At 36.1% G+C, this 25584-nt stretch overlaps 1 protein-coding gene across 1 annotated transcript in view; it reads right to left on the reverse strand.

Annotated features, from left to right (window-relative positions):
• LOC134756186 (dynein beta chain, ciliary) overlaps nt 1-24850 on the reverse strand; it is a 38696-nt gene extending 13846 nt beyond the window's left edge. Inside the window, exons 1-45 of the mRNA XM_063693013.1 lie at nt 24321-24850; nt 23336-23493; nt 21799-22021; nt 19592-19744; nt 17651-17862; nt 17057-17572; nt 16868-16978; nt 16645-16799; nt 16271-16370; nt 15843-16104; nt 15619-15767; nt 15313-15524; nt 14949-15234; nt 14563-14841; nt 14321-14456; nt 14066-14247; nt 13828-13986; nt 11052-11225; nt 10777-10922; nt 10528-10654; nt 10132-10161; nt 9487-9732; nt 9189-9413; nt 8848-9074; nt 8615-8756; nt 8118-8530; nt 7763-7898; nt 7373-7507; nt 7019-7149; nt 6607-6940; nt 5822-6534; nt 5438-5739; nt 5054-5208; nt 4807-4943; nt 4260-4726; nt 3836-3951; nt 3525-3686; nt 3241-3440; nt 2756-2912; nt 2491-2679; nt 2027-2266; nt 1105-1295; nt 835-1004; nt 487-749; nt 117-237 (exon numbers count right to left, since the gene is read on the reverse strand). Of these exons, the coding sequence (XP_063549083.1) occupies nt 117-237; nt 487-749; nt 835-1004; nt 1105-1295; nt 2027-2266; nt 2491-2679; nt 2756-2912; nt 3241-3440; nt 3525-3686; nt 3836-3951; nt 4260-4726; nt 4807-4943; nt 5054-5208; nt 5438-5739; nt 5822-6534; nt 6607-6940; nt 7019-7149; nt 7373-7507; nt 7763-7898; nt 8118-8530; nt 8615-8756; nt 8848-9074; nt 9189-9413; nt 9487-9732; nt 10132-10161; nt 10528-10654; nt 10777-10922; nt 11052-11225; nt 13828-13986; nt 14066-14247; nt 14321-14456; nt 14563-14841; nt 14949-15234; nt 15313-15524; nt 15619-15767; nt 15843-16104; nt 16271-16370; nt 16645-16799; nt 16868-16978; nt 17057-17572; nt 17651-17862; nt 19592-19744; nt 21799-22021; nt 23336-23493; nt 24321-24627 (9649 nt within the window). The 5' untranslated portion in view covers nt 24628-24850. The remainder of the gene's footprint in view (nt 1-116; nt 238-486; nt 750-834; nt 1005-1104; nt 1296-2026; nt 2267-2490; nt 2680-2755; nt 2913-3240; nt 3441-3524; nt 3687-3835; nt 3952-4259; nt 4727-4806; nt 4944-5053; nt 5209-5437; nt 5740-5821; nt 6535-6606; nt 6941-7018; nt 7150-7372; nt 7508-7762; nt 7899-8117; nt 8531-8614; nt 8757-8847; nt 9075-9188; nt 9414-9486; nt 9733-10131; nt 10162-10527; nt 10655-10776; nt 10923-11051; nt 11226-13827; nt 13987-14065; nt 14248-14320; nt 14457-14562; nt 14842-14948; nt 15235-15312; nt 15525-15618; nt 15768-15842; nt 16105-16270; nt 16371-16644; nt 16800-16867; nt 16979-17056; nt 17573-17650; nt 17863-19591; nt 19745-21798; nt 22022-23335; nt 23494-24320) is intronic.
• Nucleotides 24851-25584: the final 734 nt, after the last annotated feature.

Below are 25584 nucleotides of genomic sequence, written 5' to 3' on the forward strand. Positions count from 1 at the left end.
TGCTAAGTAGTAGTTTTGCTTACCTACATTTAGTTACACAAAATAATGGAAAGTGGCATTTTCATAATATTGATAATGCAAAAAAAATTACTTGGCTACAGTCATAATAAAAATACCTGGTTCAAATTCTGAATCTTTTAGATACGGCTGGATAGCTTTTATCACATCTGGATGAATATTTTCCTTGTCATAATTCACAAGTGCCTCCAAAAACGTGTCAACTTTTGCCATTACGACCTGCAATACAAATAAATGTTTATTAAAATTTAATCAGAACAACCAATAACTGCAAACTTTTATGGCCTTATTAGTAAACGCGCTACAAGACTCAATTAGCTATTAATAGTTTGTCTTAATCTGTCATTTTGAGTTATGTATTTGTAAGACGGGGTTAAATCATTAATTAATTAATTGAGTCTTGTAAAGTTCTATAAATAAGAGGGTTACAAGTTAGTAAAATCTTGTGAGATTATAATATTATATAACCTTAGCTGCCTTCCAGCTCCTATCCTTAGGGATTTTTCCACCGGGAGCTAATAGCACCATCACAGCAGCCGTAACATTAGTGACTGCGCCTGGAGGTGACCCAAAAGACTTCAGTTCAGTAAGATTAGCTTTGTTTAATGTGTTTAAAGCTTCTTGTGCAGCTATAAGCGCTGGTTCTGCTTTGATGAGGTCCTCTTCGCAATCCTTTTGTTTCTTCGATACTTCTTCTGCAATTACTGCTACTTTTTCTTCCTCCTCATCAGCTATAATTTAAAACAATGCACATAGAAAATAGTTTTTTTTTTTCAATGTATTCACTGGAATTTTTATTGCATTCATGTTTATTACCTAAAGCTTTTTCGCTTTGTACTTTAGCTGTTTCAACGCCGACTCGTTCAATAAGTTTATCAGCCGCTTCATTTTTTTGTTGCAACTCAATTTCTTGGATAGCTAATTTTGCTTTCAATTCATCGACTTGCGATGCTGTACTGCGTAGTTTTTCTAAACCGTTTTCTAATCTAAAAATATTTCAACATTTTCATTATTTATCAACTTAAAAAAGTAGATTTTTAATTTCTCGGGATATTTTTTTAATATTCATATTTTTTTTGTAATTACCTAATTATCTTAGCTCGCAGTTCATCAGTTTTATTATAAACCAATTTTGAATACAAACTGATCTGCTCAAGATAACTTTTTGGAGTTGTATAATTGTACCTCCTTTCATTCGCTAAATACGCTTTTGAAATAGTATTCACCGATGTATGGACATATGCCATGAATCTAGAAATTGAATCCCGTAGGCCGACCTGCAATGTATACATTAAATTAAAGTAAAATCTGAACAAGTTTGGGAACAAATCAAATTATTTTATTAAATATTTTGATTTGTGTTTTTTTAAAGTAGTCACACTACTATATATAAATTAAAAACTGTAATAGATGTCATATATTAAAGAAAAAGTGACGAAGCCCTCCAGTGGTGAAGGCCGGATTCGAACCGGCGTCTTTAGCTATCGCGGCTAACGCCATGAACCCCTAATAATTTGATTTGTTCCCAAACTTGTTCATAGATGGCAGCACCAGTCTCTCTCGCTACAACGTAAATCCGTAAGGAGTTCGTTTAGGAGGTGCAAGCGCGCACTGCTTGCCCTTAGAGCTGGTCAAAGACGCCTAGTCTTACTAAGATGGCATATAGTCGAGAAATTCGGACGGGCACCGCCGTGGCGGGGTGGCCTAGGGGTTCATGGCGTTAGCCGCGATAGCTAAAGACGCCGGTTCGAATCCGGCCTTCACCACTGGAGGGCTTCGTCACTTTTTCTTTAATATATGACATCTATTACAGTTTTTAAAGTAAAATCTGTTCAAAATGACTAAGGCTTAAAACAAGAGATACATCATTTGCTACACTAATGAATTGGGCAACTGCTATGACAATATAAAATAATTACTGTTTTTTTTTTACCAGTGTGTAAGCCATAGCATAAATAAATAAATGACAGCTGGACCGTTATTGTAAATAATAAGTAAAAAATCTTACCGGTAAAACACTGAGTTCTTCCAAAAACCGCATAGACACAGAAACAAGGGCTTCTTGTGGCCATTCATGAAACCAATTTATTGAAGTGCAATTGATCAGAGCAGGGAATTTTCGAGATCGCACTCTCAAAGTAGAACCCACAGGCGAGAAGCACAGTACGACTTTCAATTGTTTTCGAACTCTGTCTATAAAAAATTTCCAGCAGACTTCTCTTGTGTCTGGAAGACCTGCTCCTTTTACCTATGCAAAAAATAAATTGTCATCTTTTGTAAATCAAACATTATTATATTTTTGTCTTATGAGTCGCTTAACTTCAAATTGGGTCAGATTATGCGATTCTGGTATTAAGAAAAGGTAAATATCGTAGATATTTGCTGAGAGGGTCGAAAGGATTTACCCGAGTTTGAACTTAAGCGACACATATTTTAAGCTAAAGATGTATAGATAACAGTTTGAACGATTACCTCATTTCTAACACCGGCAAGAATATTTTCAACTTCATCATCCGGAAACAAGTCTGCAATTTCACCAGACGCCAACATATCATTGATAAGAACCAAGAATTGTTCATTTGCTACCTGAGCATCGGTCATCAAGAACATTATACCTACATTCTTAAGTCCAGTTTTGATGTATAGATTTGATAATTCTTTCTATAAAACACAAAACAGTTAACCACCTAGCATTTCGTTATGGTTGATATTTTTAATTTTGCAAAATTGGTGATACCTTAAGATCTGTGACCCCGTATCCTTTCTTCAGTTGAATTTGAATAACTTCCAAACTTGATATAAAGGCAGCTAAGCGTGAAAGTGACTGTTTTCCAGAACCTCCTACGCCTACTAATAACGCACTGCCTCTTGGACTTTCTAGGATACGGTTAATTCTGAAAGAATTAAAATAATTATGAGACGACAAAGATGATGAACTTTATAAACTGAAATAGATATCATACACTAAAGAAAAAGTGATCAAGTCCTAGTTGGATGAACTTTGTTTAAAGATTTCCAGAACTTTTCATTGAATAAGACACCTTTTTTTCCAAAAAATTATTAGTAAGTGCCGTAGGTAATTAGTTCAAAAATGTAACGTAAACTTGTGTCATGTAGATACGTTCCTTCTACTTACAGAGAGCAGTAGCAGGGTAATGTGATTTAATTAATTTACTTTTTATATACCTATATACTTCAGTAGGTACTCCATTATTTTATTACCTGCAAATATGCATCATAGCATCTTCAAACAGCACTAAATTCATAGCAGCTATAAGATCATTGTAGCTCGCCATTGCTTCCGTCAGTAATTTATTCAACTTCTCCCAGCTCTCAACTGACATGTACTTAGGCTCGCCGATGCCACCCGCAAAGTGACAGAAAATGTTAGGTCTCTCGAATACCACACCTTCATCTATTTCCTGTAAGACCAAGTGATCTTCAAAGTGTTGATCCAATTTATTATAAATCTCTGTTAAGAACTACATATTATTATATCTAGGTACCTCAAAGTTTTTCTTGCATATATCAACTTGCATCTTCAGAAAAGCGTCAATGTCTTTTTCTTCGGTAAGCTTATCACCGTAGACACGGTGGGTTTCGTGCATCCATAAGCGAATTAAATCTGATGTATTTTCAAGACATTCATTGGAACTAAATAGGAGACCCTGAAAATGTTACATCTCATATTTTAAACTGCCTTTGATCTAATTCAATGTAAGTTTTTGTGTTCATTATTTTGAACTTTCTCATGTACTTCCAAAGGTGACTTAATGTTTTTTCTTCCTTTATTGTCGAATATACAGTTTTGTCTCACCTGGAAAATGTTGGATAAGTCTCTCAAATTAAATATGTAATGGAATTTTATAGCAGTTGGTAGAAATACTTGAGATACTTTATTGTGTAGCGCTATGGAAGCTGTGACAACATTGGCTGAAATTAAAGTTATATAGTCAGTATACAATTTGAATTATTTAATTTAGTTAAGTACTATGACTATGCTGTTTTTATTTATTTTATTTAGTGAATAATCGCGATTCAATTATTCTTCTTCTTCTTTGTCGTAACCTCATGGCTGAGGGACGTGACGAGTGTGGACACTCTTCACCAGTGCTCTCCAGGCCGCTCTGTCTTGGGCCCAGTGCATGCTAGCCTGCAGTGTGGCGTTTGTCACTGATGTTATTCTCTCCTATATTTATACATATACTCGTATAATATATTTTATATTCGTTTTAACTTACCTGATAACTTGGCAATCGCTGAACTGATTCGCAACTCAGGATTGGTAACATGCTGACTCAAAATAGAATGGTAAATATTGTTTAGCGCTTCTGTATTCGGAAAACTAATCGCAAAAACGCAGAAATGCCTTTGCAATCTAGGGTTGATGGTAAAACTGCCTGATGTTGGATTCATGCAGGACACGTATTGGGTATTATGGATGTCTTTCAGGGAAAGTTTGGTTCTGTCATACCAATGGTTGTAGTCTAAATGTTGTCTAATGATAGTGTGAGGTTGTACTGTTCCATAATTGTCTACTTCAGGCATATTCATGTCATCTATGAAGTAAACTAAAGTTTTGTTGCCTGGCGGACCATAGTTACGGCCTGCTTTTTTTTCTAGAGGTTTTTCTAGAACCTTCTGCAACATCTCAGAAGAGGTGTAAAAATTAAACGGTACCGACTGGACAGCGTAGTTTTCTGCAAGCCTGAAAAAGTTAAATAGTTGATAACTAGGTAACAAATTTAATTTAATTTATGATGAGTGGAGGATATCTAAGTGAGGTACCCTTGTAACTTCTCGTTGACCAAAACTGTTTTGCCGCAACCAGCGCCACCGACCAACATGACTGGATGTTTGTTCTTCATTAGTAAGTCCAGAAAGTACCTTATTCTAACGGTTTCCGCTGTTGGCACTAATACAGCCTGAAATAAAACGAGCTTAGAACTGCAATCCCTTTTGAGTACATATAGTCACACAAAGTTGCATGTACATATTTTGGTAGAGAATTTCTTTATAGTAAGTAATTTCTTACCTGTAGTGGTATATCGGGATCTAATTCAAACTTGGGAACTTTTTCTGTCCATAATGTAAACTGTTTAGTTTCAGTGTCGATATAATAATCAAATACTGTGCCGCCAGCGGGAAACTTTACGTTTTTAAATTCGTTCACCCACCACTTTGTAAATTCTATAACAAAAATTTTTTCGTAAATTTGCAGTACAATTTGTACAGTTGGCAACTAAACCGTTTTAGATTAAATAAATAAATAATAAATAATACTATAGGGACATTCTTACACAAATTGGCTAAGTCCCACGGTAAGCTCAAGAAGGCTTGTGTTGTGGGTACTCAGACAACGATAAATATAATACCTATACAAATACTTAAATACATAGAAAACATAGATTATACCTACCGACTCTATAATCAATTGCAGTATCCTGGAACATAGCTGATCCAAACGCCCAAACGCAAGCGAACACGAAATACATGTCATGCAACTCTTTTGAACAGTCAGCTGGAGTATTTTCAGGAACTAGCAAGCAATTAAGTAGATAACACAGCATTTGAATATGAGCCATTTCTGCTATGGGAGTTATCTTCTTAAATCTGTTTCTTATCGTCTCCAAACATGGCGGAATGTACTTATCAAAAAGCATGACTAGATTGGATTTTTCTGCTGGAATTTTTCGGGTTTCTACCCAACTTGTAACGTATCTGAAAAACATTGTTGCGTTAGAATAAAGATACTAGTTTGTATCAATAAATTTGAATTATTAAAAAAATATATGGATCTTACGGATTCCATCCTAAATCTTGTGGATTGATGTACAGAATACCAGCTCTAGAAACCGTAGCTGGAGTTGCTGTACGAAGGTTCGAAATCTCAAACATCAATCTCATTGTAGGAGTAAGTGCTATTCGTTCATTACTAGCAAGCGTCAAAATTTTATTATCGTCCATGACTGTATTGAGTGACTCAATCCACATAGGATCTATGTCACCGTCTAGAACAATCCATTTAGGATTTTCACCTACAATATTAGCTTGATCTCTCATTATAACAGAGAATAATCCATCTTTCCATTCTCTAGTTGCTGGATTAATTATGCCAAATAGTTCGTCGTTTGTCACTGCCTTTGGATTCAGATCGGTGAAAATAGGTTTCTTTTTAAGATTTTGGTATGTTTTGAACAACGACTTCCACACTTGAGTTTTTCCTGTACCAGCATTGCCTATAATAAACACAGAGTGGCGAACTTCTAACAACTCTTCCAGTTGAACTACTTTTAAGATGAAATTGTCTTCTGGTTGAAGCGAGAGGTCCATGGCAGCTTGTTTTACTGTCCTTTCGAACTCCAAGTCACGTTTTCTCGGTACTTCAAGTGCAGGGAATAAATCACCTATGAGTCCCATGAATACAGGCATATCATCTGTTACTATTTTTGGTATATTGAAGTCACGAAGTGCTCGCATCAATACTTCTTCTTCTGGTCTTCCAGGATCGCCTCTCTATTAAAAAACAATTACTGTCAGTTACTTTATTATATTTTTAAATATATTTAACTATAAAAACAAAGTTACCTTTAAAGATCCAGCTACTACCAACACGGATTTAATTGCTCTTAAGCCCCAATCGTAATGATCTTGCTTCGAAAGCAGTTCTTTACATAATGTGTACAAAGTAATAAATTTCCGCGCTAACACTCTTGCATCTTGAAACCCTTCTGCTACCAACATAATTTCACATATAAGTTCGAAATCAGGAACAACCATGGCACAAGGTCTAAAAAGGGCTTTCAAATTTTCAGGCAGTTCGGTTCTACCGGCGTAACCAGGATTCATGGTTATGAAGATGCCAACAGATGGGACTAAGCTTATTATTTCACCCATAAAGTTGAATTTCTCTTTTTTATCCCTGTAAAAAAATCATAAATATAAATAAAATTAATTCTCTGGTTCGGTTTTTGTTTTGAACTGTACTTTATGATTTTACCTTATAGCATCTTGAACAGATTTCACTTGCACTGCCACTACAGATAACACTTCGACAGATATTCTGTTGAATTCGTCAAAGCAACCCCAAGCTCCTGTTTGTGCCAAACCTTTGTAAATATTTCCGCAAGACTAAAACAAAACAGTATCTTTAAATAATTAAATAGTTAATAGTAGAAGTGGAATTTAAGCAAGCAAAGATTTTGATTCATATAATCCTTAACATTCAATAAATATCCATTTATTGCCATTACCAAGCCACTCTTTTAAAAAATATTATACTTAAGGAGTTTCAACTGATTTCATTATTGCTTAAAATTAAATGATATAAGTAAATAATGTTGTCTATATATACCTGATAATCCATTTGTTCCGAACAATTAAATACATAGACCATAATACCCAATGCTCTTCCCAAGTCCTTAGTGGTTTCTGTTTTCCCAGTACCCGCTGGTCCTGCAGGACCTCCGCCCATTATCAAATGTAATGACTAGAATTGAGAAAAAAAAACAGTTAATTAGAATTCAATTGTTAGTTCCAGCGACCCGGTGGGCAAACTTGATAAATATAAACCATCACCGGCTTGCTAATACCTGAAGTTATTAAGACCGCCGAAGACAGGAACACTTGGAAGGATGGTACATCCCGCAGGAAACCTTTAAACTAGACACGACCTTCAGCAATGAAGACGCCGACTAAGAAGAAGAAGAGTTCTAGCGAGACCATTACCGAAATAGGCACCTACCTGGGTTAGAGTAATATAGCATCGATCAGTCAATGGTGTAATCACAAGCCTAGGAGTGTTACCCAAATACTCGTAGCTGTATCTAAATTGTGCATCACAAATGTTTGCAAAGCAGTCAAATTCTTTCTCGTCCCATCTTAAACAAATATGAAAAAATTGAATTTTTATTTAATCTAACCATCAGGCTTAATCAAGACGATGATTTGTATTAAAATAAGCATGATCATGACGTCAATGAAGATATACCTACATAGCAATTCAAAAGAAGTAAAGCTAAGATGATGTGAAAATGGACATGAACCTGAAATGAATGATCGTGATGATGTTGATGACGATGTTCTACTTTTGTTTAGACCTGTGCCGCAGCTGTGACTGCCATTGAAACGCTGATCCAGCTTCAACTTTCCCTTGAATCATCTTACTAACTACGTCTCTTGAATGTACATCAATAGTGCAAATGGTCATAATTTTCTGACGATCCTGCTTCGTTAGTTCTCCAATCAGAAGTGTGATCAAAGTACTGAGCTGGGCAACTTGTTTCTTAAAATAGTCTTTCAATGCGTTGTCATAACCTTCTTCAAGTCTAGCAAATGCCATATTAACTTCAGTAGTCCACCAGATTTGAGAGCCACATAAAGAGACTTGAGCCATAAAATCAAACAGCCATTGCTCTCTTGGTTTCTCTTCGTAAGAAACCATCCCTTCGCCGAAGTAATTTCGTATGGAGGATCTCATGATGTCTTGCAATCTATTGAGCCAAACTTCTACCTATAAATTGAATTAGTGAATCAATAACTGACCAATGACGTCAGAGAAAAACACATAGGTCTTGTTTTATTATTATATTCTTACAGCTCCAGTGCAATCACAGCTTCCATGAAAAGGGACATATTCTCCATCTTTCGCTATCATTCCAGCAGCTATTTTTCCAGGTTTGTCATCTGCTTCGATGAATTTCAATTTTGCTATTGAATCAAAAAGTTTTGTCAAATGCCTGAGAACAATTTAATTTTGATAGGTTTTATTTTAAGAAAAACACGTATTGTTTTTTATTATCTATATTATCTATGTACAACATCTCTTACCTTATCACCAAATCTGCTTGGTTTCCATTGGATAATATATCTAACAAATCTGCTGATGAAACAAAATAGAACCTTGGAAATGCCAGTCTTTTTGTTTCCAAATACTCAGCTAGAGCTTTTTCACAGATAATTAGATCGCTTTGAAGACCGTCGAGTTTTGCAACTAAGCCTTCTTTGTTTGTACCTTTCACAACATTTGGTGTTTTGGACATGTCCGTTGATAAGATCTAAAAGAAACTTTAGTTATTAACAACAGGATCATTTTTTTAATTTCATTAAAATTCACTCTAGCCTTTGCTTAGAGTTGGCGACTTATTTCTATGTAAAATCTGTTAACTCACCTTAAATTCGGAATCAATTCTATCAAACCTCGCAGAATCATCTGGTAACTGTTTTCTAATATCTTCTGAACTCATAAAAATACTCTCCAGATGTGTCCACGTGCGTTGAACTTCAAACCAAACAGTAATCACTTGATCAGCAATCGATAGTTTTTGTTGCCAGCTTGACACTTCTTCTAAGAAGTGAGCTATGAATTTTGAAGTGATAAGGTTTTGCAGTTGAACCTTAAATTAAAATTTGTTGAAGCATTTGTTATGTCTAAAACCAACACATTTATTTATTTTATTTTCTTGTTACCTGATTTTCTTCTAATGTCTCAATAAGCTCTTCACTTGCCCTCAAAAGTATGCAGCCAGTTCTCTTATGAACTTCTTGTTCAAATTCCATCCCACTCCACGTCGTATTTAAGTCTTTAAGTGTTTTCTCCATTGACATCTCTTTAACAGCTTTATCTACAATATTCTTCACTTCTTCCTCGCATTCGTGCAAGTTGAGTGCTAATAAGTCTGCCAGCGTCGTATTGGCATCCATAACTATCCTTACCTAGATGATTCAAGATATTTTAATAATTTTCTCGTTACATACATATAAACACACACAGTCTAACACCGAACCAGGAATAGGGAAAATAGAAAACAGACAAATTACAATCCTACTTCGACACACTAAAATGACAGCACAAGAACCTGATCTAAAAATCAACATGGATCAACATCACAAGAAGGACACCACAAATGAGAACGTAATCATCATAATGTTAATTGTAGACACACATGTAAAAGCAAAGCTGTGAACGATTCACATATGATTGTTTGTGCTATAAAATTTGTAAAATATACAGTGAAAGAAAACAAATACATGCTTAATGCTATGATTTGGCAAAGAAGGAGTAGGTATGGCATGCCGAAAGTTTGTTTGTCCTCGTGCCGTTGAAGTACTCACAGTGACTTCAGGTGGCAATGCAGCTAAGCTCTGTGGATCATAAACATATTTACATTCGCGAGCATTCTGTACATTCCTTTAACACATTTCGATATAAACATTCCCTTCAGGCAAAGTAAATGCGTCAATATCAAATATAAAATAATTCAGTGACAATTTCGTCATAACAAAAGCAAAAATTGTGCTATTACAACATCGAACCATGCACAATGCATCAAATATACATTAACGGTACATTACACAATATTCACACCCATAACATCAGACAGATTCGTGTGCGTTCCATTGGCTATGGAGCTAGATAAGATTATTTACATTCACATTATATACATAAATTACAAGAACAGAATTGGAGTCTGTTGTATAATATATTAGTTCTGTATATATTTTACTTACCTTGGTACTTCTCATAAGTTGGTCCCAATGTCTTTCTCTTATCGCCGGATTTTGCAACTCACCCACTGCTCTTAAAGATGTTAGCATATTTTTTACAGTTGCTTCCAGATTTATATATGTGTCCCAACTAGAATTATCTTACATCATAAGAATTTCAAGAATTAACATACATATTATATCTGTTTCCGCGAATAAATATTTCTGAATTAAATTTTACTTAAAAACATTTATTGTCGAATACCTACTAACCTTCTCATTTCCTTATCCAGTAACCTTATTTCTTTTGCAAACTTTTTACATTCAATGTCCATATTTTCAACATCGATTTTACGCCATGGCGTAGTTTTCCAATCATCGATACTGGTTCTTACTATGAACACGTAATCCCAAAGTTGCTATTTAAAGAAAAAGATATAGTTAAAAAATGTCAATAAAACTTTATACGATCCTGACTGTTAAATAGTACTTAGGAATCCTGTACACATTACAAACGTAATATTATAAAATATACTCTATTTATGTACCTTGAGCATCCTCAACTCCTTTCTGCACTGCTTCAAAAATTTAAATTCTGGAACATTAACCTCAAATAATGAACCCGATTCTTGTATACCCTTCATGTCTTCTTCCAGGTTCAACAACTCATAATCTACTTTCGACATCACTGCATACGGATCTTCACATTCGTATTTGAAAAACTGAAATCATTTAATGTGTAATAATTTTACTCAACGTAAGACGTTTATTATATGTATAAGTTTTGTAAGCGCCACTTGCACCATTCAATAACCCGGAGTTAACCGGTTAAACCTAGGGTTACCATGAAAATTGTTTATTTTGGTTAAAACATTTCACAATTTACAATTTAGTTATGCTTGGAATCTCCTTGTAAGTATTGTAAATACTTGTGGCAGAAGACCCCGCTACTACTATTAAGGGTTTATAAATAGTAACCGAACATATCATTTGAAGTAATATTTAGGTGAAGATATTATATTAGTATAATTAGTATGAACTTTAGCTAAAGTAAAGTTTAACATATAATTTATTACAAATTGAGAAATTAGTGCACTCAAAACAATTGAATTTACAAAATTGAGATAAAACCTGTGTGTGTGTGTGTGTGTGTGTGTGTGTGTGTGTGTGTGTGTGTGTGTGTGTGTGTGTGTGTGTGTGTGTGTGTGTGTGTGTGTGTGTGTGTGTGTGTGTGTGTGTGTGTGTGTGTGTGAGTGAATGTGTGTGCATATGTGTGAATGTGTTTATATAATAACCGTAGTGATTTAAATATTTTGAAATATGTCTAACGATAGTTTAATTTTGATTGATATGAATATGTTTGAAAAAGTTGTTTTTTTATTTTTATTTTATTATTGTTGCAATATTTAAGATACGTGATATATTAGGTTTTCAGTTTCCTTGTAACTTAGGTTAATTAACCATTCTAAAAGTGTTTTCTTAAAATTATACGATTGCAGTGAATAAATCGAGATAATATTATTTATATTATTATACAAGTAGGCAGAATGGTAAACAAATTGCCTTTTGGCGAAAAGAGACTTTGTGTTAGAGAGGACTACTTTATCTTTTCTTCTTTGTGTTGACGTAGGTGGTTTATAGGTTAGAGTCCTATGTAACTTTAAGGTCGTGTTCAAAATATATAATTTTCTTACGCTAAGCAGTTTACACTCGTTGTATAGTTCATCTGTTGGGTATCTATATGATTTAGAGAACATAACTTTAAGTAAACATCTTTGTCCCCTTTTGGTATCAATAAACTTAGATTTATTTGCTCCACCCCAAACTGGAATACAGTATGTCATGACGGATTGAGCTAACGTAATATATAGTTGTTTTAATAGATTTTTAGTTGTAATGTGCTTTAATATTTTAAAAATCCATATTAACTTTCTGATTCTATTATTAATGTACTCAATATGATTGTGCCATGATAGTCGCTGGTCGACAATTATCCCAAGGTATTTTGTGAAAGCAACCTTAGCAATTTTCTTACAATTGCAGTTTGATAAATCTATTTGACGACAATCATGTATTCTTAAACTTAAAGTAGGAGGTGGTTGTGTACTTTTGTATTTTGTGAAGCAAATATAGTTTGTCTTGGCCACATTAAGTGTGAGAAGGTTTAAATTTAGCCACGAAGAGATTTCTTGGAGTCCTTTCTCCGCCTGACTAAACACAGCTTCCCATGTACTGTCACTAAAAATAACAACAGTATCGTCCGCGTAGGAAAAAATCGCGCCCCCATCTAGGATTAGATCAGTAAGGTCATTTATATAGGCCAAGAAGAGAGTCGGACCAAGGACACTACCCTGTGGGACACCAAAAGTTATCTCTTGCTCCTCACTAATATGGTTTCCAATTTTAACCACCTGACTACGACTTCTTAAATAATCTTTCAAAAGAGCTAGCGGTTTCCCACGTATACCCATATGCTCAAGCTTTTCAATAAGTATGGGGAGAGAGACGGTATCAAAGGCCTTTTTCAAGTCAAGGAATACAGCTAAACATTTCTGCCCTCTATCAACTTGCTGAGTAATTAGAGAGGTAACAGCTAAAACAGCGTCTTCAGTACTTTTGCCTTTTCTAAAACCAAATTGGGAATCCGATAGTGTTTTAAATTTATTAAAATAATTAAAAAGTCGAACATTTAGTAATTTTTCTAATATTTTGGATATTGGCGATAAGACCGAAATTGGCCTGTAATTGTTGACGTCGTCTCTCTCCCCATTCTTATACACAGGTGTTACCACAGCTTGTTTAAGTCGTTTTGGGAAGACTCCATTATTGAAACAAATATTTGCTAATCGGGTTATTATTGGAACAATTTCTTGTTTGGCGAGCTTTAGGAACATAGTGGGAATACAATGAATACCAGGTGCACTGTCACTTTTCAAGTTTCTAAGGATTGAGTCGACCTCATGGTTGTCTGTTTCAAAAAGAACAAAAGACGAAGAGTTAGCATTTGATAATGAGGTCGTGCTACGAATGTGCAAATTAGCATTTCTACCTAAGATTTCCTTAGCGAGGTTTTTACCTGTGTTAGCAAAGAAATTGTTTACCCGATTAACAGCATCCACAGCACACCCTCCAGGATCAATTAGTTCAAGTGGCTGGCTGTTTTTATTTTTATAATGGGTTAATTTTTTAATTACTTTCCACATAGTCTTGGGATTTGGGACCATGGTTACCAATACAATTTGACACTGGGTTAACGGTTAAACCGGTTAACCCCGGGTTAGTGAGATGGTGCAAGTGGCCCTAAGTGAAAAAGTGGTAACCTACATCGTATCGCTTAAAAACCTCTCTATAATAAGTCACATGGCTGTCAAAGGCTGCGATTTTCTTCCTTATCACTGATACTTCAGCTGCTTGCAACGGAGCTACTTGCTGTTTCACAGTTAAAGCCAATTTCTTTGTCGTTTGCCATTGCTCTGGTAATTCCTTCAAAACAGAATATATTGTGTTCAGTTGTTCATTAGTCTTCCTCTTTAGAAATATTGTAAATTAAGTCATTTCTTACCTGTAATAGTACATTTACTTCTTCAGGAATATCCATGTCATAAAATTTGAGCAGTTCTATGGTTTCTGTTAGAGGTTGAAACATGTCATCGGTAGTCACTGCACGTTCTTTCACATTCATTAAATACCCCATCACTGTCACTAGAGCGTCATAATTTCCTTCTGGCACGGGCTGAAGTAAGCCTACCAATTTTCATAATAATTAATAATCTAATAAGTTCGAAAAAAAAATATTTTACGATTCATCTCAAATTACCTTCGTCAGCTTCACGTATGAAATTTCCAAGATCGCTTAAACTTGAAGTGACGTTATTCACCAAATGTTCTTTATACATATTACCCCACTTCCTAACTGTGTTAAGCAAAGCTTGACGGAATGGCCTTACATCAACCTACAATGGAAAATAATTTCAACTCGTAAGTAAAATAACTACATCATTAATTATTATCATTAAAATGAAGCGTTTCTAAAGAATTTATTGTTAATAAACCATTTACCTGAAACCAGCAATTAAATACTTTATAAGCTTCTATATCTTCAATATCCATGAAAAGATTTTCGTAGTGATCGATTTGCTCACGAAAAGCTTCCATTTTAGGCGGACATGGTTTTGGAGGAACCACATCAATATCCTCAGAGCCGATTTTATCAATCTCTTCAGGAGCAAGTATTCTTCCATAAGTAAGGAAGATTTCCATAACTGCATCTCTTTCTTCTAGCCACAAGAATGAGTAGTTTTCGAAAGTTTTGCAAAATTCATTTGCATCTTCTATGACCTAAAAACATTTCATATACATTATTAGAACGCCTATGAGATTGGATGTTACATAAACCCATTTAAATTTGTTTTTTATTTAAAAATTATATAAAATAAAATGTTTACCTTTTCTATCCCATTTAAAATATCGTCCTTCATTTCTACTATATCACAGTTACGCGTAATTTGAGCTTCATAAGATTCCTCTTTCTGAGGATAAATTCTCTCTATCAAAGTAGCCATTTTCAATATATCATCAATAAGGCCCATTATCAAAGCTGTAAACCCTTTTTTCTCATTTGGATCTAAACTAGGATTGAAAACCATGTCTGGTTCAAGCAACTCGAGCTTAGCTTGAAACAGTGGCGCTAATTTGTTTTTAGGTTCCATGTGCTCAGATATGTAGCCCATACTGAAATTAGAATATTTAATAAAATAGTATTCATGCTCTATCTAATATCATAGCATACGAATCATTATTTTTACCTACCTAGTTGCTATTGTCTGAAACAAAGATTCCTCGAACAAGTTATCGATAAATTCTACATAGTTAAGCCATATTTGGCTGTCCTGATTGTCCTGCATATTAAACAGCTCCATGTTTTCTTTCAACAATTCCCTAATTCGTTCTGCTGTTGATGTTATATCACTGTATCGTTTATTAGTTCTCTCTCGGCGGTCGTCTAGATTTAGTAACGTATCCTATAAAATAAGTACATTAGGATAATTACTGTCTTCAGATGTCAAATAATTAAAAGCTTACTAATAATAAATAAAAATAAATGTATATATTTACCTTTTTACCTTCCTTTCTTTCAAATAATGGTTGAGATGACCACGTGCTCATAACAGATTTTATTTCTACTAAATTATCTTGTATTTTAGACATTCGTTGATACAAACTGCCAACTAGAGTATCCAGCTCTTGTAAATAATTCCATAAATCTAAAATCAAAGCTGTAAGTCAATTTTGTATAAATAATAGACCAAGGCTAAATCCATAAAATATTTTTTTCTTACCTTGAGAATTCCAATTTAGTTCATTTTGTGCCATATCTATTCTTAAATCGATAGCCTTTATTTCACTTTCAACCAAATCGAACTCTACTTTCTGACTATTCTTTCGAATCTGATTATACCAATCGATTGTTATCCCTAAATTAATGCGATACTGTCTGTAAGTTTCTTGTTTCTCAAATAATTCTAAACTTTCTTTCGGAAGTAACTCTCGAGTGTCTGGGTTGTTGCGTAAATGGTTAACTTCTTTTAGAATGTCCAGAATCTGTCAAAACATACATTTATTAGTAAAATATTTTGGTTTGTACAGATTTATTTAAATTGTGATATTGTAATCTTACCATAGGACTAAAATTCAAAACTAGATCGGATCCATGCCGCGCCAATATCATATTTTTCGTCTTCGTTTCAATAATTTTTGGTACACTTACTGTCCAATCATTAAAGTATTTCTTCTTGAATTCGTTAATTTCTTCAATAAGTTTCTCATATCTTTCAAAAAGCTTCAAGGCATCTTCCGTATCCTTTATCCTACGTGCGAGAAAATTTACTTGAATGTCGCTAAAGTGAAGAACTACCTTGTGTGTATGTGTGTATTATTGCAAAAAATTCTATAAAATAGTGCTTTAATACAAAAAAAGGCTAGCGGAGTTATTACTATTGCTACTTTTACCTAGTGTCTTGTGAAAATCAAATCTACAATAAATAGTAAAGTAAAGACGTCTCACAAGAAAGAAATGAACGAAACAGAAGAATTAAAGCCAGATAATCAGCTTTCGCAATTTGCCCCACCCCGATGACTTACGGGTGCGGCAAACTGCGAAAGCAGGCTACAGGCTTCGTGATCCTTGCTGCTAACGTCGTCATGTACAGGAGACCCCCTGCCACTGGGGGGAGGTACGCATCCACCTCCATATGCCCGTACTTAAGGAGGCGATGGCTTTGCTCTTTAAACAGATCCTAGAAACAGAAAAGACAGTCCAAGTAACCATACTTATTTACTTTCCCGAAATGTACTGAATACTTACTTCGCAAATGTCTATCTCTTTCTCGAGCATTACTAGTATTTCACAATATTTTGCGGTAAATTCATTTTTTATTAATGGTCGCTCCAGAATTGATCCTATAATGTCGATTAACTGAAAAATTTAGGTAATCAACGTTTAAGAGATCATCAATTATTTGTAAGCTATGTACTTTAAGTTCAATTTTAATACCTTAAAAACTGCCTCTAGATTAGAACAGCTGTCAAAAGACTCTACTAATACTGTAGAAAGTTTTAGATCCAAATCTACAATATTATCTTGAAATTCTTTAAAATCATCATCAAACTTATTATCATCAGGATCCAAGACATCATAAGATTTAGAGGCAAACCCATGAAAATATGAATCAAATTCAGCTGATATTTCTCTAATCTGTCCACTGAGGACCCTGCCTTTCATGCCACCAATTTCTATTTTCTCTAGCTTCTGAAATTCCATAACGGTTTTGAAAAACCACTGTATAGTATTTAGTCGGCTTAAGAATCTGTTCATTCTTTCGAAAACTGCGTTTGGGTGAAAGGTCCACGGTACAACAGTTTTGTCTACAAAATATTTGGATAAATTCTCTTTGAAATATTCAAAAGTGCTCCGGAATTTCTTCAGTATGTTTATTGTGACTTGTATGCGTTGTGTTGCTTCATCAATGTCGCTATGGAATAACGTGCTTGGATCTAAGCATTTTTTTGCCTGAAACATATTAATTTTCAGTAAATTATTTGCACTTTAATTAGGCATATTATTTCTCGAAACAAATGAATGATGTACCTGATATATCAGCAAATTACAAATCTGTTTTAAAAGCACCATAAGTTTCGACGAACTGCAGTAATACTTAGAGTCTCTCCATATCATGCAGATGACGTGGAACAGTGGTCGGAACAGAGGCTGACATTCTGTGAAATCTGTGTCTTCCAAACCTTGAAAGTGCTTAACAAGAGTTCTTAAATATAAATCTATTTCTTGAGCTTCGGCTAATGCTAAAATGAAAATAAATGATCACTCCGATAGCGGCGATGATAGACGGTGACTTGCGGGCACGATAGTGTAGAGGGCAAACTCGGTAGTCCCCGCCAGTCGTCGTCTATCATCGCCTGCGACCATAGACATCCATACTCCATACTAATATTATAAATGCGAAAGTCTGTCTGTCTGTCTGTCTGTGTGTTCCCTCTTCACGCTTAAACCGCTGAAACGATTTAGATGAAATTTGGTATAGAGATAGGTTGAGTCCCTGAGAAGGACATAGGATAGTTTTTATCCCGAAAATCATCCCTTAAGAAAGTAAAAAGCGGGGTGGAAGAGATAATTAACGAAGTGCCTGCTAATTTGTGTGCATAATATGCTCAAATTTAGATTGCTATGAGATTTTCTCCAGGCGCTATTCTTACTCTAGCTGCGGTTACTAAGTCCACGCAGACGAAGTCGCGGGCAAAAGCTAGTAGTATATACAAGTAGTTATAGACATGAAACCGAGCTACCAGGGGTAAGAGAAAGACATATTCATGTTTTGACAGTTTCATGTATGGCAGCATAATCCTTTTTCTCTTTCACTATTATAAATTTCGGTATTTCGCCATCACCTCCTTGCTATGATGCCATAACCCGACCATGAAAAAATGCCCGGTCGATGATAGAGACAAAGCATGGCACTATTTTCTCTTTCCTCTTATAGGAATCGCAATAAGACTATCTTTCTCTATCAAAGAGTGTCAGGCCCTTGCCTGCGACCCGTGAGTTGTCGGTTTTTTGGGCACGCATCAAAGAGAATCGTCGGGTGGTTGCGTTGACAAACTTCCACAGGCGATCGTTTGGAAACCTGCACGATGATCTTGCCGATGAAAGACGGTGACCATGGAGACTATATAAAGGAGCCAAATCTCTATGTATGAAAAGTGTCCATCAAAAAACAGTAATTAGGCGGCGCCACCATACACCGAATTACTACCAAAAACAACCTACGTAATTTGGTCGGGTTATTTATTGCCTTATGTCCCAGAGCCTAACTAGCGCCACCGGAGAGATTAGGAACTATTATTTAAAGCTAAAAGCGATCACTTTTGCAACAATTCTGCCTTAAGAGATTGGCATCCTTTCTATACCATCCATAACGGTGACACTATCAACGACCATCGCCGATAGTGTAGAGAAGGCATAAGACTAAACTACCGTCGCGGGCTGGCGAAGACACGGTTCTAGATGGATAGATTTTATATTTCTATTTGTCAGAATTTACAAGTGAAAAAGCACGTAAATTTACTATGATTATTTAGATACAAAGAAAGTGAACGACGGCTCAAAACCGCTTCTCCATAAAAACTTAGTTACTATTTAAAAATTATATAATATAAAAATTCCAACTAGGGAACAAATCAAATTATTTTTATGAAATATTTTGAATTGTGTTTTTTAAGTAGTTAGTAAGTAGTGTTTAAAAATTTGTATGGAATTTGTTTTTCGCTCTAACTCTTATAATAATAAAAAAATTGAAAAAGGGAACGAAATGACTAATAAACGTTGTCCTCATTTTCCTCCCTGCCTACCTCAAATGACTACACCTACCTACGTAAAATGGTGAAAAATATTATACTACTGCTAGACACCAAAATTGGTGTGGGCCGAATGTACTTGTAGCGACGCAACGAAATCGCGTAGTGAGCCACGCCTGGCTATGCTCTTAAGACGATATTAATAAACTAAAAAACTTACCAGAAACGATGTTCTTGAACAATCTACTAAAGCACGGATAGTAAGCTGAAGTTGTCTTCTCGAGTATAACTGCCATGCAACGAACTCTATCGCCTCTCAGCTGATCGTAAATGTAATTTAGGTTGCTCAATCTTGACTTCCAAAATGCCAACTCTACATAGAAGAAAAAACTAAATCATTTAAGGCAGAACTAGATTTTAATTACTGAACTTTTTTCATTTTAATTAAGTCCTTGTCTGTCATATTGAAGCGGATACACTATAGTTATTTGTGCAACAAGAGAGGAAAGTTGGTTTTTCTTGCGAGTGTTTATTTTGAGTCCCGAGAAAGCGAAAGATTCTAAGGTAGAATCTTGAGCGTAGCGAGGGACTCAAAAACACGAGATGTAAAATAACTTTGCTCTCGTGTTGCACACATAATTTTTCACCTCAGTAGTGAGAACATATTAAAGGTTAAAATTTATTTCGAATTACACAGAACAAACAGAAAAAAAGTATTATAATATGTACGATACGATACAATACGATACGAGACGAGACGAGACGGACCGGACCGGACCGGACCGGACCGGACCGGACCGGACCGGACCGGACCGGACCGGACCGGACCGGACCGGACCGTACCGTACCGTACCGTGTCGTACCGTACCATAAAAAATATATATAATAAAAGTATGAAGTTCATGGCCTTCACTAAATTAAAAAGCTACATTGTTTCACTCCCTGGAGTGAGGAAAGTCGCACTTTCCTCACTCCAGGGAGTGACGAAAGTAGGCTTGTTCGAGCTGCTGAGGTGAAAAAAATATATCAACATCAAATGACAACTAAAACTCACTGATTGCAAAAAAAATAGTTAAACAAAAATCAGCCTTGTTTCATTCACTATGGCTCTGAACTTGTATTAGTAATTAGTGAGTTTTGGTTGTCACCTGACGAAATACCCGTATCAGTCACTTTGTTGTTCTAAAAAGTGTGCAGAAAGTGATACGTTTCTGCGCTACAGCATTTTACTTTCCAAGAACGATTTTTTTTCTTTTTTTTACGATTAGCAATTGAAATGGATTTGTTAAACAATTTCCATTCTGATATTTAACTCCGTATCATAAATAACGAAACTTTTATCTAAATGGTTAATTGAAACTTCCCTCAAAAAACGCTATAATAGTTATTTGTTATACAAGGGTGCAAAGTTGTATTTTACCCGCGAGTGTGGAATTGAAACACGAGCAAGCGAAAGGATTCTATAGTTGAACCACGAGCGAAGCGAGTGGTTCTAAAATAGAATCCTGAGCGTAGCAAGTGTTTCAACACACGAGAAGTAAAATACATTTGCACCCGTGTGTAACACAAAACTTTTCACCTCACTATAGCGAGGAAAGTGCAACATCCACAGGCGTTAGATCATCTTCATCACTGAAATCACTCATTTTTTTACGATATTATAACAAAAAACTCTGGAAATTCTGTATTTTTACGTGAGAACTTTTTAAGTAAAAACACACATGACAATGTTGACATTTCTGACGTATGAAATGTCAATGATGCGTTTTGAAATTGCATTTACTCAACTTGTGCGTTCAGAATTATATTTAACATCATTATTAAAAAACAAACGTTTCTTATGGAACTTTAAGGTTTATGACATAAAATCATTAAATAAAGCTAAATTTGGTATTTTTTATTAGATTCTCAAACCATTTGTTTAATGATAATTAATACCAAACGAATCATTATTATGAGCGTTTTACGTTTTGTTATCTGTCAAGCTACTTAAACACGCTCCATCCAATGTCAAATTATTTTCCCCACTAGTGGATAAAATGCGTTTTTCCCCGCTTGTTTTAAAGGATAAAAGACAACTTTCCGAGCTAGTGAGGGGAAAAAATTTATACTTAGTCGTGTTTAAAAAAAACACATGTATTTTACTTTCCTCGTATTTCAAATGAAAAGTAGAGTGTTTAACACGGGTGTAAGGCATCATTTCATCCCTTGGTTAACAATATACTATATGATATAGTATATACTGTTGCCTCACGTAGATGGGTGCTTATTTCGTCGCATAATAATTGATTGTCCTAATGTAATGTTACGCATAAAACTCTTTTCGCATAAACCCAAATTTCAGTTGCAATTTTCTTCAACAAAGAGTAACTCGAACATTTTAGAGCTCAGATAAAATACTTAAGAAATAAAACCTTCCAAACTCACCAACAGTCGGCACCGGATTCTGCCCATTATCAAACGCTTGCGACGAATCCTCCATCATCACATCGTTGATCTGCTGTGCCCACTTGATGACCACTCCTTCTATAGCACTCTTCAGATACAAGTCTACTTCCTCGCCGCGTAGCACTTCCTTTTCCGCCTCGTAAACTAACTCTACACCCACGGGCATAGGGAGGACGGTTTGTCCGTTGACTTTGCCTTTGACCTAGTTCAGGGCCGTTAAAAACGTTTTAATCGTTGGCAATCATAAATTAGGTCGTGTTTGACGGAACGGAAAAGGGAAGGAAGGCAAATGTTTGGTAGTATCTATGTTTATTGAAGAAAAAAATGTTTTAAATTTAAAAGTGGAAAAGTTACTGCCTTGGGTGAGACTTAAAATTCATTAATTTATTCTAAGCTTAATAGCATCGATCGCAGACGTTTCTGCTTGTTAAAAATTAATTTAAAAAAATGTTTTGTCATCTTATCAGCCAATCTATTAAGTTTACTAAGTTTACTTAATTATTTTTCACTCCTGCGGTGGCAGCATGGTTCAATTTTTATCGCCTGTCACTTTTGCACTTATATACTTGTAGAACATGACAGGCATGGTGACAGGTGATAAAAATGCGACCGTACTACGGCCGCTGGATTTCGCCTACCTACATTCAATAATCCTTTGTAAGCAAAAGGAATTTAATGTAGCGTAGATGTTTTAACAATTTATTGTGTAACTAGCGACCCGCCCCGGCTTCGCACGGGTGCAATGCTGATGTATTATACATATAAACCTTCCTCTTGAATCACTCTATCTATTAAAAAAACCGCATCAAAATCCGTTGCGTAGTTTTAAAGATCTAAGCATACATAGGGACAGACAGACAGCAGGATGCGACTTTTGTTTATACAATGTAGTGATGATAACATTTATACGTTATAAAGGATGACTCACACTAGACCGGGCAGGGCCCGGGCTGAGGCATCCGACACGTCATTTTGTATGACGGCTGATCAGCGATCACATGGTGCTTGTGCTTTACATAGAAAACGAAGCGCCGGAAGCTCCGGCCCGGCCCCGACCCGGTCTACCGTGAGTCATCCTTAATCGTCAGTATTTGATGAACTTCCCGTCCGCTCATTTAATGGCTTGGATTTTTTTTATTTGAGTTTTTCTATAATGAAGAACTTCCCGTACTAAATCCCCTAATAAATTTTTGGGTCTTTTGTTTCCCATATAATTTAAAGTCATAATGTATTGTTTGTCCACATTTTCGTTAGTCATAATTTGGTTTTTCTCAGAAACGCGTAACTTTTTAGGATTGCCCTAAAACAAACCTAACCTAACCTATCTATAGGATAACCTGAGGAAAATCCTGAAAAGTTAACGGTTTCAGAATTATGACTAATAATAATATGACAATCATTACAATATGACTTTCAATAATTATGTCAAACAAAGGGACCTCTAAATTTTTGCTACAATAAAGTGAACATTTCCGAGCATACCTATTGCGGACAACGCAATTCACAATATTCTTACCTCATAAACGGTACTTTTGAGGCTATGTATTTGCTTGAGGATGTCCTGCGAGACCACCAACGGCCAGCCCTCATGATTAAGCGGATTGGATAGAAGTGGAACAAATACCTCGTCTACCAGGGAAGCCAGCTCATCGATAAGCCTTGGAGCTAGGTCTCCTATAAATAGAATTTTAGGGCTTGTATTAAAATAAATACATTTAACAGTTTAAAAATGTCAATAAAATAGTGTCCTTACATGTCTTCAGGGGCGTAGCTAGAGGATGTGGCGCCCAGGGCAGTCACCAAATTACGAATGACAAAAGTTTCCCTGCTGCTGCCTTTTGCCCATTTTGGCGCCCCCCCTTGGATGGCGCCTGGGGTATTTGCCCCTTCTGCTCCCCCCCCCCTAGTTACGCCACTGCATGTTGCCCGCTTTTGTTCATTGGTGTGCTTCGTTCGTTGGCCATTATCAGAAAACTAATTACCATCAGCCTTTTCAAAAATGTTATATGGACTATAAAGTCAAGGCAATGGACAATGTGACCTCAGATATAAGCACCTATTTTATGAGCTTCGCGAATTACACAAGGAACTACTAATGTGCCACTTAACTTAACTACCACGTGCCACTTAACTAAACTGGAAGAAACCCGACTTAGATGGTATGGTCACGTCATGCGGCGACCACCTGACCACATGACACAGAAAGTGCTGCACATTTACCCACCGCCGTCGGCGAGGCGAGGAAGACCCCGACAAACACGGATGGCCACTATAAGGACTTAAAGAAGGCAAAAATACCAGCCCAGACGACCCGGGACAGACAGTCCTGGCGAAGAATTACTAGGAGAGCCGACCCCAAATGATGGGATTAAGGCTAGGAAAAGAAGAAGAACTACTAATGTGCCACTTCTTTGTCTGAAGCTTCTTCTTATAATTTTCCAAACATTCCTTTATTAAGACTTTTATCGCTCTACTTTTGCAACTCACCAACAAAAACTTACCAAAAATTATCATCTCCGAGCAATTCTCCCTCGGCACCACATCCGGCTTCTTCTTAACATAATACACCGCCTTATTCTTCAAATAACAAGGAAAAGATATCACAGGTACCAACTGCGCAGCATGCGTTAAAACAACCACTAGAAGAACAGGGAACGGCTTGTCCACGAAATCTCTTAAAGTAGATCTGTGTTCTTCCACGCTTAGAACTCTCATCCATTTTTCTGGCTTTAACTTTAAGGATTTGACAGCGTAAGAACCTATGAAGTCAAAGCGAGGGTCCTGATTAGACGATGATCCTTGTTCCATGGTTGGTTCAGGTCATAGCTGGTTGGTGGTCGGGCAGCGATTGAAAAGGCAGAGGCAACGAAGCGGGTCACGCGAGGCAAACGGTCTTTATGGAGGGATGTCTTTTGTAATGAGCCGACTTTGGATACGTTAAGGTAAAAATAGTTGGAGGGTTGACACAAAAAGTTATGTTGGAATTGTTTGGAAGATGGAATAGGTAAATGATTTGTTGAATGTAGTGTTAATTTTATTTAAGTAGGTATTATCTACTTACAGTGAATGCTTACAAGTGTTCTTAGTAATATATCCTAAATTGTTATGTTTTGGAAGACTAGCTATACTTAGCTTATGTCCTCTATGAATTAGTTGTAAATATGGTGGTAGCGATACACAGAAAGTATATGGGAAAGAAAACTGAATGCGGAAGAAACAAAATTTCACGAAATATGTATGTTCTAACACGTCCTCTTCCATATTACCCAAGTCACCCAGCGACCCAACGCTATAGACGTGTTATCGTCGCGATAATAAAGCATCCGAACCGAGCTGTTGCTACATCTTTTTTAATACCACTTCGTTGGCAACTAACATACGCGATGGTATATAAGCGGTTAACCAAACCTACAGACGCATGCAACGGCAGACGTATCACATGCGCATTGTCTACTCTAAAACCGCGTCGTCGTCAACCGCGGCCATTATACGCCTGCTGGCCGGTCACTTCAGACGTAAAAAACGTCCCGAAAGTGCAATCCTGGCTACAATTTGTAATAGGCCATGTCTTAGAACTGTTTCTGCCGACGCTACGTCTTGGCAGTAAGTGAGCAGTGCTAGGCGCCGGCCGCGCCGCCCCGCCCGCCCAGATGACACTCGCGACGTCGCAAATAAGGTCACCCGCCGACACAAGGAACAAGCCACGGCGGATTGCCTTCCGTACATGTACTTTAGTTGTTTTTTTTTACCTCCGACGCAAAAAGA

Source organism: Cydia strobilella, chromosome 3 (assembly GCF_947568885.1).
Source record: "Cydia strobilella chromosome 3, ilCydStro3.1, whole genome shotgun sequence".
NCBI classification, from domain to species: domain Eukaryota; kingdom Metazoa; phylum Arthropoda; class Insecta; order Lepidoptera; family Tortricidae; genus Cydia; species Cydia strobilella.